General features: G+C 34.0%; 2 protein-coding genes across 4 annotated transcripts; one reads left to right on the top strand and one right to left on the bottom strand.

The window, feature by feature from the left end:
• Nucleotides 1-6,815: 6,815 nt before the first annotated feature.
• Nucleotides 6,816-8,212, top strand: LOC144566736 (centromere protein X). 3 transcript variants are annotated; one of them, XM_078316757.1, is made up of 5 exons: nt 6,816-6,884; nt 6,986-7,066; nt 7,354-7,393; nt 7,648-7,701; nt 7,796-8,212. In XM_078316757.1, exons 1-5 carry the CDS (start codon nt 6,864-6,866, stop codon nt 7,897-7,899), a joined length of 300 nt encoding a protein of 99 aa, XP_078172883.1. In that variant the 5' UTR covers nt 6,816-6,863; the 3' UTR covers nt 7,900-8,212. The 3 variants fall into 3 exon arrangements, with proteins under 3 accessions (XP_078172883.1, XP_078172882.1, XP_078172884.1); XM_078316756.1 differs by having other exon boundaries at nt 6,834-6,884; nt 7,351-7,393; XM_078316758.1 differs by lacking the exon at nt 7,648-7,701 and having other exon boundaries at nt 6,834-6,884; nt 7,351-7,393.
• A 590-nt stretch (nt 8,213-8,802) lies between these two features.
• LOC144566658 (leucine-rich repeat receptor-like serine/threonine/tyrosine-protein kinase SOBIR1) lies at nt 8,803-9,411 on the bottom strand. Its single transcript, XM_078316691.1, has one exon. The coding sequence runs from the start codon at nt 9,409-9,411 to the stop codon at nt 8,803-8,805; it is 609 nt and encodes a 202-aa protein (XP_078172817.1).
• Between the last annotated feature and the right edge of the window lie 5,821 nt (nt 9,412-15,232).

The following is a 15,232-nucleotide window of genomic DNA, read 5'->3' on the forward strand; positions in this document are numbered from 1 at the left end:
ATGTTATATAAAATATTAGGTAAATTAATTTTGTCATAATTATAAATATCATGTGGTATGTTTAATGTTTTCTATTATATATACGCATCACTTTTATAGAGCGCGTGACATGAAACAAATATTTCAAATATATATCAAGATCATTATGAGTTTGAAATTAGAAGAAGGAAACGATCGAACAAATATCAAGATTATGAGTTGGATAAATACATTTATTCAGTGATGAAATGAAACTAGGTAGAACAAGGAATCAAACAAATATATGAAGACCCCTAAATTAACTAATCAACTGCCAATATAAATTCCCGGAGATTACGGGTGTTAGCCTGTTAGGGTGCAGAGATTCCCTAATTATATACTTTTTTGTCTTTTATAGCTATGCATTGCATCTAATTTGCCATCATTATATTAAGAGCGATTTAATTAAACACTAGGATTATCTCGTTTGTCTCTTCTTTCGCCCGGGCTCTTACCACCAATTGCAAAACATATCGCATGCGGATCACACACACACTATATATATAGAGAGAGAGAGAGAGAGATGGGCTATGGTGCATTGCAATGCATAGGCCATGGTGTGCATTGGACCATAAATCACCGATTCAAAGTTCAAATGACTGATCCAAACCGTTCATCTTGTTCTCCATATTAATATGTGCTTGGAGACCAAATTTTATATTTTTTGGAATTTTTTTACTATTTATTAAGCCACTTTGAAAATCGTTAATCCAACGGTGGCTTCTGATTTTACTGTTCCAAACAGTCACCGTTGGATCAGCGATTTTCAAAGTGGCTTAATAAATAGTAAAAAAATTCCAAAAAATATAAAATTTGGTCTCCATGTACATATTAATATGGAGAACAAGATGAACGGTTTGGATTGGTCATTTGGACTTTGAATCAGTGATTTATAGTCCAATGCACACCATGGCCTATGCATTGCAATGCACCATAGCTCATCTCTATATATATATATATATATGGAGAGAGAGACTAATATGCTTTCGGTATCAAAACTTCGAACTAAATAGCTCAGTAAATTGGTTATATATTGAACTCATACAATACTAATTTTTACTATTTTTTATTATTTATGAAAGATGGCAAAAAATTGTCTAAAAATAAAAGAAAATTGCCACTATTTTAGGTCATTTTTTTGCCAACTTTCATAAATCATAAAAAATAGTAAAAAAAATTCAAAAAATAGTAAACATTGGTATTCTACGAGTCCAATATATAACCAAATTACTGAGCTATTTAGTTCGAAGTTTCGAATGCAATTTTTTAGAATTTGAACCAGTAGCACTTTTGACCGAAGTGCTAGCGAAAGCATATTAGTCAATCTCTCTCTCTATATATATATACAGAGAGAGAGAGAGAGAGAGAGAGAGTTGAGCTACGGTGAGTTAATGGTCTTGATTTACTTCACGCTAATATTTTCAATAATTAAAACTTCAAAGAGACGATCTGAACCGCTTAATATGATCTCCATATTGAAATGTGTTAGCTAGGAGACCAAATTTTGCAGTTTTTTAAAATTGTTTACTAATTTTTTAGAATATTTCAAAATCGCTGTTTTATATGGTCCAGAATTTGTTCAAAACCAACAATTTTCTACTTACCTATACAAATAGTAAAAAAATTCAAAAAAATTATAAATTTTAGTTTTCAAATACATTTCAATATAGATATCATGCTGAGCAGGTCGGAATGACTATTTGATCTTTAAAAACAAAGATATAAGTGTAAAGTAAACAAGATCTTTACTTCGCAACTTACCATAGCCCATCTCTCTCTATATAGAACAATTTGAATCTAATTAATATGATCCGTCAATATGCTTTACAAATCTGCAACCAATTTGAATCTAATTAATATGTCACCGTTGTCTAGAGTAGCTAGTAAGACACCCCTCTCTCTCACGGGAGAAGTGGGTTCGATTCTTGCCAAAAACAGAAAAAAAAAGTGTATGTACAAAGCCTACATACTATAATAATAATAATAATAATAATAATAATAAATTAATTAATATGATCCGTCAGTACGCTTTACAAATCTGCAACCCGGCCCACATGGCAAACCGACCCTACTAATTATTCATTTATTTACAAAACAAATACTCAGCTTAATACCTTTCTGTTATCGGATTAATTAGAAGGGGACGCGCGAAACCGCTGGCGGGCGGTGCTGGAAAACTGGAACGCAATACAGCGGGAAGAATACGAATATATTAATTATACTGTTACCCCAGTATCATTTTCATATTATATTAATTGTTTGATTAATTAATTGATTGCTAATGAGTGGACTTAGTGGGCTATACGGAGACCTAATCCATGTTAACAGCATAATATAACAGTGCTAATTAATTAATTTCGCATGGCTCGAGGAGTACCTGTTGAAAATATGTTATATATATATAGTATAGAGAGATGATTTTATGTTTTGTCCCTCCTAAATCATGAATTTCAGCAATTTGACAGAGCTGCAAAAGAGATTGGTTTCATGCGCTTATTGCCTTCTAAGGGCGTGTTTGGCGTTCCCAGTGGGAATATGAATAGGAACTGAAAATTTTGAATTGAAAAATTACTGTTCACGTGGAAAAAAAAAATGCAGTCTAAGTGAATTTTCTTTTTCCCACGTGAATAGTATCATGCCGAACAGGCCCTAAATAAATAATGACAAAAATTCAAGCACAGTATTAAAAAATAGAGGGATCGGATGACATCCTTTTTTGGTGACATCGGATGACACCGTGCATTTTCAAAGTCCAAACAGTTGATCCAAACTGTTCAACTTGATGGATATGTTAAAACATGCTTGCAGATCAAATTTTACATTTTTCTGAATTTTTTTACTATTTATTAAGATGGGTACAAAAATTCAACGGTCTGAATATAGCGATTTTGTTAAATACTTAATAAATAGTAAAACAATTCCAAAAAATGTAAAATTTGATCTTCAAGCACATTTTAACATATCCATTATGTTGAACGGTTTGGATCGACTGTTTGGACTTTGACAACTTTGAAAATGCACGATGTTATTCGATGTCATAAAAAAAGAGTCGATCCCTCCTCTAAAAATATATATATATTTTTTTTGATGAAAATCCCGTAGGAGATTAAAAAATAATTTTACTGGTATATACATCGGATGTATTTGAGTGCGTATCCTCTGAGATATCTCAACTTTTGCGTGACTGACGTGTCCGGTGCCTATTTGGGGGTGATGTAGAGGTCAGTATTATAGTGCTTTGAGATTCGTGCAGAACGTATTTAAATGGTTAGGATTTTCCATTAAGTCACGCAAAGTTTGAGATATCTCAGAGGATACGAATTCGACATATTCATGTACCTATATAATGGGGATTTGACTACGGTGCTATGGGTTGCACAGAGGGCTACGGTGCTACGGCTCAATATTTGAGTTTTCAAAATCCTAACGGTCGATCCGAACCGTTCATCTTGTTCTCCATATTAATATGTGTTTGGAGACCAAATTTTACATTTTTTTGGAAATTTTTTACTATTTTTTTAGATTTATTGAATATTGTTGTTTTTTATGGTCCAGATTTGTCTGAAAAATAACTATTTTCAATAAATCTAAAAAATAGTAAAAAATTTCAAAAAAATGTAAAATTTGGTCTCCAAACACATATTAATATGGAGAACAAGATGAACGATTCGAATCGATCGTTAGAATTTTAAAAACTAAAACATTAAGTCATAGCACTGTAGCCCTCTATGCAACGGGAGAGGCCGGGGGGCGTCCGACGCCCATCGGACCACTTTTGTGTTCGATGGGTTCTCTTCATCGTCGGATTTGCTTTAGGATTCGCGCCTGCAATTTTGCATCAACTTCAAAATCCGTACACACGAATCCTAAAGCAGATCTGACGGTGAGAGAACCCATCGAACAGCCCCCTCTTCCCTATGCAACCCATAGCACCGTAGCCCAATCTTACACAATGAAGCTATATATATATATATATATTTATAGGCATTTGCTTTAAACTTTTCGTTTCCTGTTAATGCTATTATCAAATGTCAATTGAGCTCTGTCACTTGGTTTGCACTTGGCAGTTGGCACCTTTCTGTCTCGAAACGCACAATACTTTTGTATGGTAACGTTTTTAATTTTAATCGGAAATTTTAGTTGACCGACCTGATCACAGTGAAAGTAATATTTGGATTTTGAAAACTCGAATATTGAGTCGTAGCATAGAGGCCACTATGCTATCCATAGCACCCCAGCCTAACTCTATACAACTCCTCTACCTGATCGTATGATTGTATGAATACCTCCATGATCATATATTAATAAGTTTTTATTAAATTAATAATTATACCCTTCGTAATTTGTTCATATGATTTCTGCATCTGTCCTATTAATATGAACATCTTTTCTCCATCATAACGGATTATTTATTATACATGGGTGTTAAATGTTAATTCAACATATTATATTATATTATATTATATTTATATCAGAAAAAAGCACGAGCAAAATTGGAAAAGAGATGAGACAGAAAAGATGAGTCAAACTGTCAGAGAGAGGTACGTAGGTCGAGGTGGTAATAAAAGGCATGCAGTGCAAGTTGGCCTTGTCCAGGAATTCATATCCTCTGCATTAACTCAAATTTTGACTTAAGATGTGGACCGTCCGATTGAGATTTGTACTAATATTAAAGGGCCCCGTGCGTTATAGGCTTGGGCCGGATTGGCCCGAATTCTGATCGTACGGTTTATAAATTAACTCAAACGGTACGTTAATTCAGAGAATACGTGTCCCTTGTCCAGTTGGCATGGAGCCATTTCCAGTTGCCGTGCATGCATTATTGCATTGCCAATTTGCCATTGCACCTCTACAATTTCAAAGTCAACGCGCTACAGGTTTGACTGGCCTAACAGCTGGTTAGGATCTTCTGCGGCAAATTTACCCAAAGTTCAGTGTGGTTTACTTGTATGGATTTATCTTAGGATTTCACTGCAAAATATGCCATAATTTTTTTTAGAGAATGTTAAAGAAAACAATTTGACAATATAAGTATAGAACTATTAGTTTTGGTTGTATAGGTATAGGGAAAATATTTTTTTATGCTTTTAGTTCACTTTTTTCGGAATATGTTGTTCTTTGTCATCAGATCAAAAATTGGTTCTCTTAATATGTCATTTTTAATAGACTTTTATTTAATTTGTTATATTATTAGTTAGGTACTAGCAGAATACACGTCATTAAATGCTCTTGCTTTGCTTTTCCTGAGAGATTATAAAATCCATTGAAAACTTTTCTCCTGTAAGTGCAAAAGAAATATCTCAGAAACCTCATGAAGAGCTTTCTGTGGAATAAACTTTTCAACCCAAATGTGTGTTGTGTTAATTTTTCAAGCCACAAAAACTTTAAAAAGACAAAAACAATCATCACCCAAGCTTCGATTTAAGAAAAAAGGGAAAAAAAAAAAATTATCACCTAAATCTCCCAATTGGCCCGTGAAAAGGGAGGAGGTTGCTTGATACGCAATTGGCCTCTTGATGTTCCTCTTTTTTATTATTTTTCTTTCATCCAACTTTTACACTCAGCCACATATTCACGAACGAGATTAAATTAAAAAGGGGTAATAAATAGTAATAAAAAATAGCAGGAGATAATCAATATGTTATTAGAATTAAGTTGCAAAGAAACAAATGGATAAAACGGTCCGTGATGAGGAGTGGATATACAAGTTGGCCAATTGGCCGACAGCCGCCTTTTCTGTCAAATCTCTTGTTTTCTTGAAGTTGACAATTGAACCTCAACAGTGTATTTCTGGCGCCTTCTATTAATATTGAAGTTAGCACAGCGAATTTATATCGTGTTCGATTAATGATGCTGTTGAATGTTTGAATGGATATAAGATTGATTTTCTTAACCATTTATATATATAATGAGGAGGGTTCAAATGCCTTCATTTTTTGTGCCTTCATCATGCCTCCATTTTTAAAAACTTTAATAACTCAAAATTTAAATCTTAAAATTCAAAATAAAACCGTTGGATATGAACTATATCATTTTATCTATGCACATGTAAAAAATTATGGCATTTCAACTTTGTTTTGATTGTCATCTTGAGCTTGTAAAAATGTATATAAATGTAGATAATTTCTAGACGTTGATTTTTCAACTTATTGATTCATATAAAAGCAAAATCAAAATGTGATAATTTTTTATGGGCACATAGAGAAAATAATATAGATTACATCTAACGGTTTTATTTTGACGTTTAAGTTTTAACCTTTGAGTCATTTAAGTTTTTTAAAAATGGAGGCATGATGGAGGCACAAAAAATGGAGGCATTTGAACCCTCCTCATATATAATTGAGACTTGTGGCATCTGACGTAAAATTTACTGAAGTATGAAATAAGATTGTACATATATTTTTGTCAATTAGATCAACTCTATACTGATTTTAGTGTACTTTTCAAAATTATTCAATTGCCAATCAATGTCGATAAAATTAAATTCTTGATATTTCGAATTGCTCAATGAATAATTAATTTATTTTTGAATTGTACCAATTTGTTGTACAAGCTCATGTTAATTACCGAGTATGAAAGGGAAGGAAATTAGAAAAATCAATTATGCGGCCCATGATGTGCACAAATTGTACCAATCGGCCCAAAATAAATTTATTCATTTGTTTCACTCGAGGCTTTATATGTTCTTGGGCCTCAAATTATAACACCAATGTTTTACATAATTGGGCCTGATTTTAGCCCAATTATATATCTTCGCGAGGTGTGCTGTGCAACATACATACCAATTGATTGGTAAGAAAAAATCAAATTCAGTCGGAGCTGTTTGGATTTGGATTTTTTTCGAAATGGAAGAGAACTTTGATCCTGTGCGTCATTAGAATACTCTTGCTCTATTCCAGTCGTTATTTCTAATGTTAAAAATCTTTTATGAAACCGATTTTTGAGTGTACTGATGTGATGTGATCAGGATCTCATTCACGCGATTTTCAAGCTGGTTTGGAGCAGGCGAAGCAAAAAGGTCGAAGGGAACGAAGCCATCGATCTGGAGGTACGGTGTAATCTTCGAGTTTAAATCTAAGTGGTGCTCAATTTTGTAGGTATTTAGATTTAGTTTCAGTTTGCTTTGTGTATGTGAGAAGAATTAGATGACCTAACTAAATTAGTACTTGAACATTTAAAATGTTCATGCTGGATTAAACTGGACTGAAGGTGGCACTGTCTGATTGAGATTTAAGAATTTCTCTTAGTTGAGCAATCTTTTTGAAAAGCCACAGAGCAATTTCCATAAATCAAAAGTTGGCATTGATGTATTGATGTAATTGTTTGGTACAGCAGGCTGGCCCAAGCACATCAAAGAAGAGTCGAGCGACAACAGGTACTTCATTACTATATAAAATTTATATATACTGTTAAATTTAACTTTTCTAATGATGCATGATCAATTTATCCATGTATAAAATATTAAAATGTAAGAACTAAGACCCATCCTCAAATATAAGCAAGCACCAAATAATAACTAAAACCTGCATTATTTACCTGGTTGCATCCTGATACTTATATAGTATCTTTTAATATGCAAGTTATAATTTTTGTGATCCGTTTTACTTAAAAACTTTTTCATGATAACAGCTAATGCCAGTGCACTGAAAGTAAGTTGTGAGCTTCTGAGGTTATTTGTTGCAGGTGCTCATGCTTTCATTTATATAGTTCAATAAAGATCATAAAAGTTATTTAAACTAAATCTTTGACCATCCATTAAATAATTAATTAATCACAGAGGCTATTCATCGTGCTGCCTTAATTGCTGAAGCAGAAGGAATTGACACCATTGAGCCTACTCATCTGGAGAGAGTGCTTCCCCAACTTCTTTTGGACTTCTAGACTATGGAAATGAATATTACAATAGTAGGTAGGTTCCATGAAAGTTCTACAATACTGTTCTTTGTACATTTGTGATGAGAAATTTGGGGCTCTTTGGTCTTTCAAAGAATAGTACGCATTCTTGACTGTGCTAAGATCTTGACTCTGAGATCAGAATTCCATTAATTATTACTTTTTGAAGTTAAAGTCGTAGAAATTTCCTTTGTCTCATTCATGTACTCATTATTTTTGCATTTCAGATTACTTGTATCAGTTAGTGTTCCTGTGCATTGTAAAAAAGTTATTTATGACTAGCAAAAAGTCAAACATCAAAGCATTTTTTTTTCTTTTGACTGGATTTGAATCGGTGGAAGTTATGGCGTAGCTACATGTTAGTTAGTTTCTCTGGTATCTGTATGGTTGAAAATTGATATAGACCCTATTGAAAAGTTCAAAGTATAATAATTGCAAGTCTGATTTGGTTGCTTAATTATTTATATTAAAAATTGACTCATATTAGATGTACCAGTCAGATGAAAAAGACCAGATAGAGATGTTTGTGCAGTTGAGTTGTAGGAACAAAGTTCAAATGAAAACAGAAAGAAAATGATTATAAAAAAAAAATCTAAAGCAAGGACTTTACTTTTAAATCATTCCAATTTATTAAACTTTTGAAATAATATGTAGAACAAATAAAATATGTTGTATATAGGACTTGGACTTCGAATCGTACCACGAGTGATCAAATTCAAATAATATAAAATTCCAAATCAGGTATGCTTTAGATGACTCTATTTGAATATGAATAATTCATTTTACAATAGATAGAAACAATACTGTTTTTAGGTTGGCTTTGTAATTTCCACCTAATTGAAAACACAAAAAGATGGTAGAAGCCTTCCTTGTGGAAAAATAGTTAGAAGTTTACAATCCTATCTGAGCCAACATGCACCGTAAATCTCTGCTGTTAGGCCTCTCATTGGGATCATCATATGTGCAAAAACAAGCTATTTTTGCCACCAACAACATCTGCTCCTCAAAACCTCTACCAATCAACTTTGGATCAATCACCACCGTCGGATATTCTGACCTCATGATTGCCCTCATCCATCCCACAATGCACAACTCATCTGTCATCTGAAAAAAATCATCGCTGGGAAACCTCCCAGTAACCAACACAAGCAAAATCACACCAAATGAATAGATATCACACTTCTCTGTGCATAAGAGCCTCTGGTAGTACTCAGGAGCAATGTATCCAAGTGTTCCTGCAACATTGTTGGAATTGATTGCCCCACTGACGGTGTCGAGTTGGACAAGCTTCGCGAGCCCGAAATCTCCGATTCTGGCATTTAAGTCTATGTCTAGGAGAATATTACCTGGTTTCAAGTCACGGTGTATTACCTTAGGTCGGTGCGCCATGTGGAGGTACTCGAGACCAGCAGCTATTACCAGTGCAATCTTGTACCGGCAAGGCCAGTCTAACTCAGGGTTTCCATGTTTTAACACATCATGTAGTGAGCCATGTGGCATGTATTCGTAGACAAGGCAATGGCTTCCTGGCTGTGGTATGTGTGCCAATAGCCGAACTAGGTTGGGGTGTCGCATGCGGCTGACTGTCTTGATCTCAGATCAAATTTGATGCATGCGGTGGTCTAAAAATTTGCTTTCTTCAGCACAGAGCTGGGTGGCACTGAGTAATGGGTACACTACCTTCTTGATGGCAACTGGGACGGTGCGGTCGGCAGAGATGAGGTCTGCATGGTAGACTTCACCACAGCCACCACGGCCAATCACTTGAAGAGGTGTTGGGAGGCGGCCGTGGCACAAGTCGTCAACAAAGGAGAGATTATCGGGTGAAAGAAGGAGAGGGGTAAATACTGTCGCAGCATGGGCTGGTTCAGGATTAATTCGTTTTTTGATAAAGACTCTGAGATTGCAGTATTTTGCGGAAAGTCGATATATGACATAAAAGATGGTCCCAAGGAAAAAACCGGCAGCAAAGGATACTGTAACACCAACCCAAAGTGGATGTGACATGAAGTGTGCAGCTGAGGCGGTGGTGACATGGCTTAGGAGGAGACGCCTCGATGCGATTTGATTGTTATTTTGGTCTGGATTGATGATGTGGATTGATCTGGCAGAGATGGAAGGGCCAAGGAGAAAGTGGATACGGAGAAGGAGAGTGAATATGATATTAGCCATTTGTGCTGGTCTAGGTCTTTGCCTCTGGAAAGGGTACAGAGATGAAGTAAACCTTGTGTGCTGTGTGCAGTTTTTCAAAGTAAAGTTAGTGTCTTTTTATATTTTGGAGGAGACTTAGTGTTATTTCTTTGGTAAGAGTTGACCTTTGGTCAATACCAACTTATACGTTTTCTATTGCTGACAGAACTGTACAGGTTTTCGTTTACTTTGTTTCTTTTTTTATAGTTTGACTGGCACGCTCGATGCCATATTTGAAAACATTTTTCTGATTGACGCTTTATGCTGATGCTAAAGAATTGTTTTGGCTTGGTTATTGACTTGTTGTGTTCATAGGAGGAAAGTAAATAAATTTGAAGTCTCAAGTTCATTTTGTGTGTGTAAATGTCTTCTGTTCGGCACCACCTGTAGGTTGTAGGCTGTAGCAATGGTGTTTATTCTGTAGTTTGATTTGGATCATTCAATCTAAAATAATCAATTTTAGATTTCACAAATGTGTGACAATAAATCCCTCAGAAATTAACTCGAAGGAAAACATTTAGAGTTCTAAGTTCTAACACAGGATGGTGGTACAAAGAAACCAGACTAATTTAAAAATGAATTAACTGGTTTTACAAATAGCATTATCTAATTGTTTATTACGACTTAAAATAGACAGTATAAAAACAAACCGCACAAAAATAATCCACAAATCACATTCACCGTCGACTAGAAAACATAATGGATACTTAGGCTGTGCTTCAAGAGGGGTAGAAATCCTTTTATTATAAAGGGAAGGAACAGGAATGAAGGGAAAGAGGAGAGGAACACGGCCTGTCCACGTTGTTTACCTGCTTCAGAAGAAGGTAATCGGAGAGGAAAGAAGAGGAACGCGCTACTGTGACGAGGGAAAAGCAATGTACAAAGTTTCAAAATTCCTAATTCCCAAATTAGAGTATAGGTTTCACTGTAACGAAAAAAAACCGTGCTCTCGAGCTCTTCGTTCTTCTTCCTCTTTGTGCTGCGTTTGTAGAGTAGAGTCTTAAAGCATACCATTGTCATTGCACTAGCTTTTGACCGTTTAATTCTTGGGCCATTCTCCAGGATTTTGTCATTTTGTCCATTCTTTCTCCTTAACCTTGCAACTTCCATTACATACCTGGCACATAACAAATTTAATTAACTGCAGCATAGCCTTCGCAAGTTCGCATATTATTGGAATAATCCGCACACCACGACCCAAGGGGCCAAGTTGCCCTCTTCTTGTAATCTGACCACCTCTTCGGCCCCACTGAGCAGTCTGATATTCGGTCCCACTAATTTGCTCAAGGAAAATTTCATGAATAAAATCAATAAATATTGAACGGTACAACCGTACAAGTAAACCTTCGTTCTAAACGGGCTTTCCTTCGCGCGCTAACATCTGGGCTGATTAAGCAAACATTAAAATACAGCCCAAGTATCTTTTTTTCTTCTTCTGTTGAGTTGGCGGCTTGCCGCTTGACAAATATATATCACCGGAGGTAACAGAATATTTGAGTTTGAAGTTTGAACCCAGTGGCGGAACTAAGGGGTGCGAGCAGGGGCCAGGCACCCTCCAATCCCTCGGAACTTGCTTAATAGGGTACTTGGACATTCAATTGGGGTACCCTCAAAATACAAGGCCCATTTGTAAACCCGGTAAATACAAGGCTCATTTCATTTGTAAAGGCTTGTGAAAGAAGGAAAGCTTCTGGCTTGTTTGGAAGTCGTAGGGCTAAGTTGAAATTAATAGAATTGTAGGATTTAATTTTTATTTTAAAAAAGCAATTGTTATGCATACAACATACTTTTTTGTTATAAAGATGTTATGATTTTGAATCTATTTAGTATTTAATATTGTTGTTAAGATGGTTATTGTTTGCAATTGTTCTTTCATCTTTCATCTTACGGCGGTTCGGCTTCCCCCCAAATTCAAATTCTGGTTCCGCCCCTGTTTGAACCTGTCCGTTCGTTATGCATTAGCACGAATTTTAAAGGAATTCCGTACAATTCGGATTTTAACCTGATTGAAACAAAAATTGTGTTCACTTTAAGCATGATCGGGTGCCTTTCTTATGATGAAAATTGATAGGAATGATGGTTATTTTCCAAGAAGCTGTTCGGTAATCATTTATTCTTTATATGAGTGGTGGAATCAGACTTTTAACTGAGAATCAAGTATATAAAATTTTTCTATTACAAATAAGATATAAATATAAACTTTATTACAAATAAGATAAGATATAAATATAATTTTTTTAAATAAATGGGGTCAACCCCATTTATATAATTTAGATTCATCTCTGCACAAGTAAGGAATTTTCTTATCCACTTTAGTTCTCATTCTTCAATAAAAAATAGGAAATAACAAATACACTCCTACATCATTTTTGTTTTCCTATTGACTATCTCTTTCTCTCTCTTTGTACTTTATTCATTGTATCACGCGAATATTTTCTCAAATTTTATGTATTTTACTAATTTATATGCAATCACCTATCTTTTGATTGATCTTTATATTAGTTTAACTATTTAATACACTCATTAATACACCTTATTTAATTATAAAAATTAATAGTTGTATTTTATGAAATAATAAAATAATAAGTATTGATATGTTGTAATCCACCTTATTTAATTAATTATATGTAATAGTTTTATTAATTAGAATAATTGTATCAAACATTTAAAAAAAGTGTGATTTGTTTTGTTTATATCTAAAATAATGTTTTTTTCCGTTCTATTTCAGACCAAAGTGAATCTGACAAAGCTTTCTTATTTGTTATCATTTAAGCAATAGATAAAATACAAAATTTCTTAACAATTTCATTCAACTCATTAATAAATGCAACAACTAAAAGTTGAGTTTATTGAATACACGATTAGATTGTATCCATCTCATTAAATACCTACACTGTATAGAATATCGATATAGGTACAGATATCGTATCGAATACGATACAAATATGATATGACAATTTTTAAAAATAAAAAATATGGTACGCTTATTATATATATTATTTTTTTGTTATTTTATATATTATGTTTAGATAATCACAACTCCAACTAAATTTACACAAAAAAAAATAAAGGCTGAACCTAAGTATGAATTAAATACCACAGTTGCTAGAACATATTACATCTGATTCTCTAATACAGTGGTTAAGGATTTTGATATTCAATCGAATTTTCAGGATTCGAATCACGCAGATGGTAAAGAAAAGAAAAAATTTGTGGGGGTGTTTGCGCGGCTCATGAGCACGGGTTGCTTTCGCTCCGAATTCAGACGTCAACGCTCATATAAAAATATCGAAGTAACATAGTTAAATACAATTTAAATAAATTTTTATATTTTATAAAATAATATTATTTAATACATGTTATTATGTTATTGTTTAATCTACTTTATTTAGTTATAATAATAATAATAATATTATTAATAATTATAATTGTACAATATCAAATATTTTGTACAAAAAAATAGAATTTCTCATAGCTAATTATGTAGTACAATCAAATACTCATTTCAGTACATTTTTACAATTAATTTTGTGTGTATCTGTATCAGTGTTGCAAATAACATTATGCAGTCGTTAGACGGACAAACAACTGTCAAGCAATTAATTGGAAATAATCGGTCATAACTAAAAATAATTGGTCGATTAGTCTGAAAAATCTATGACAAATTAGTCACTGCCAATAACTAATGGGATTATTGATATAAACAGACATTTTTTACTTTAATTGGAAATAATCGGTCATAACTAAAAATAATTGGTCGATTAGTCTGAAAAATCTATGACAAATTAGTCACTGCCAATAACTAATGGGATTATTGATATAAACAGACATTTTTTACTACACTTTTTAGTATTTATGAATTTCCATATTTTAAATATAGATTTCTGTTCTTATCAAATCCTACCGATTTTTTTAAAAATACACAACTAATAAATAAATTAAATAAAAATGTCCAGGTTTCAACCGAAATTTTAAAAATACCCCCCCCCCCCCCCCCCCCCCCCCCCGCAGAAAATATTTGCGCTCTGGAATTTTTATTCCCGCCCGCAGATAATATCTGCGCTCCGACCTTGTAATTACAGATCCGCTGCACGGATCTTAAAGCAAATGCGCGGCCCGGAATTATTGTTTGGAAGCGCAGAAATTATCTGCGCTTGGGATTAAATATTCTGCCCCGCAGAAATTATCTGCGCTCCAACCTTTAAATTTTTTTTTTTTTTTTTTTGGCGCATTTTTTTGTTATAAATAGACTCTTAGACAGAAAGAGGCAGAAGGAGAAAGAGGAAAGAGAGGAGAAGAAGAGAGGAAGGAAGAAGAGAGGAAAGGAGAAGAAGAGGGAGGAGGAAGAGAAGAACTGTTCAGCTGCTAAATCAGGTTTTTTTTACGTATTGTTGTTTACTGATTATTTACTGTGGATGTACGTATTTACTGTTCATTTACAGTTCACATACGTATTTACTGTTCATTTACTGTGCACATACGTATTTACTGTTCGTTTACTAATAATTTATTGTTCATTTACTATTCATTTACTGTGCATATACGTATTTACTGTTCATTTACTGTGCACATACGTATTTACTGTTCGTTTACTATTCATTTACTGTTCATTTACTGTGCATATACGTATTTATTGTTCATATATCGTGCACATACGTATTTACTGTTCATGTACTTTTCATATACGTATTTACTGTTCATTTCCTATGCACATACGTTTTTACTGTTCATATACGTATTTATTGTTCATTTACTATTCATTACTGTGCATATACATATTTACTGTTCATTTGAAATCAGTAAACTTACAAAATATTTCCTTCTCCGAATGTAGTTTATTGGCCATGCCTATTGCAATTTCAATACATTTTGGAGGGAAATTCATTTTTGACCAGAATGGGGCACGTTACTCCAAACCTCCAGTAAATACGTATTGGGTTAATGAAAATTTCTCATTTGAGCAGTTGCAATCGCTTATTTATGAAGTGAGCGGCTACAATAGGAATCGTTGGGAATTACAGATTCAAGCCCGAATGGTCCATGCAGGAAGGTATGTCAGAATCGCATTGGGTGATGACGGGGCATTGAGAGGCCTGATCGCGCAGGTTGTGCGGTCCGGTGGATTATTGGA

The sequence above is a fragment of the Carex rostrata genome, chromosome 15 (assembly GCF_964058835.1).
Source record: "Carex rostrata chromosome 15, lpCarRost1.2, whole genome shotgun sequence".
Taxonomy (NCBI): Eukaryota; Viridiplantae; Streptophyta; class Magnoliopsida; order Poales; family Cyperaceae; genus Carex; species Carex rostrata.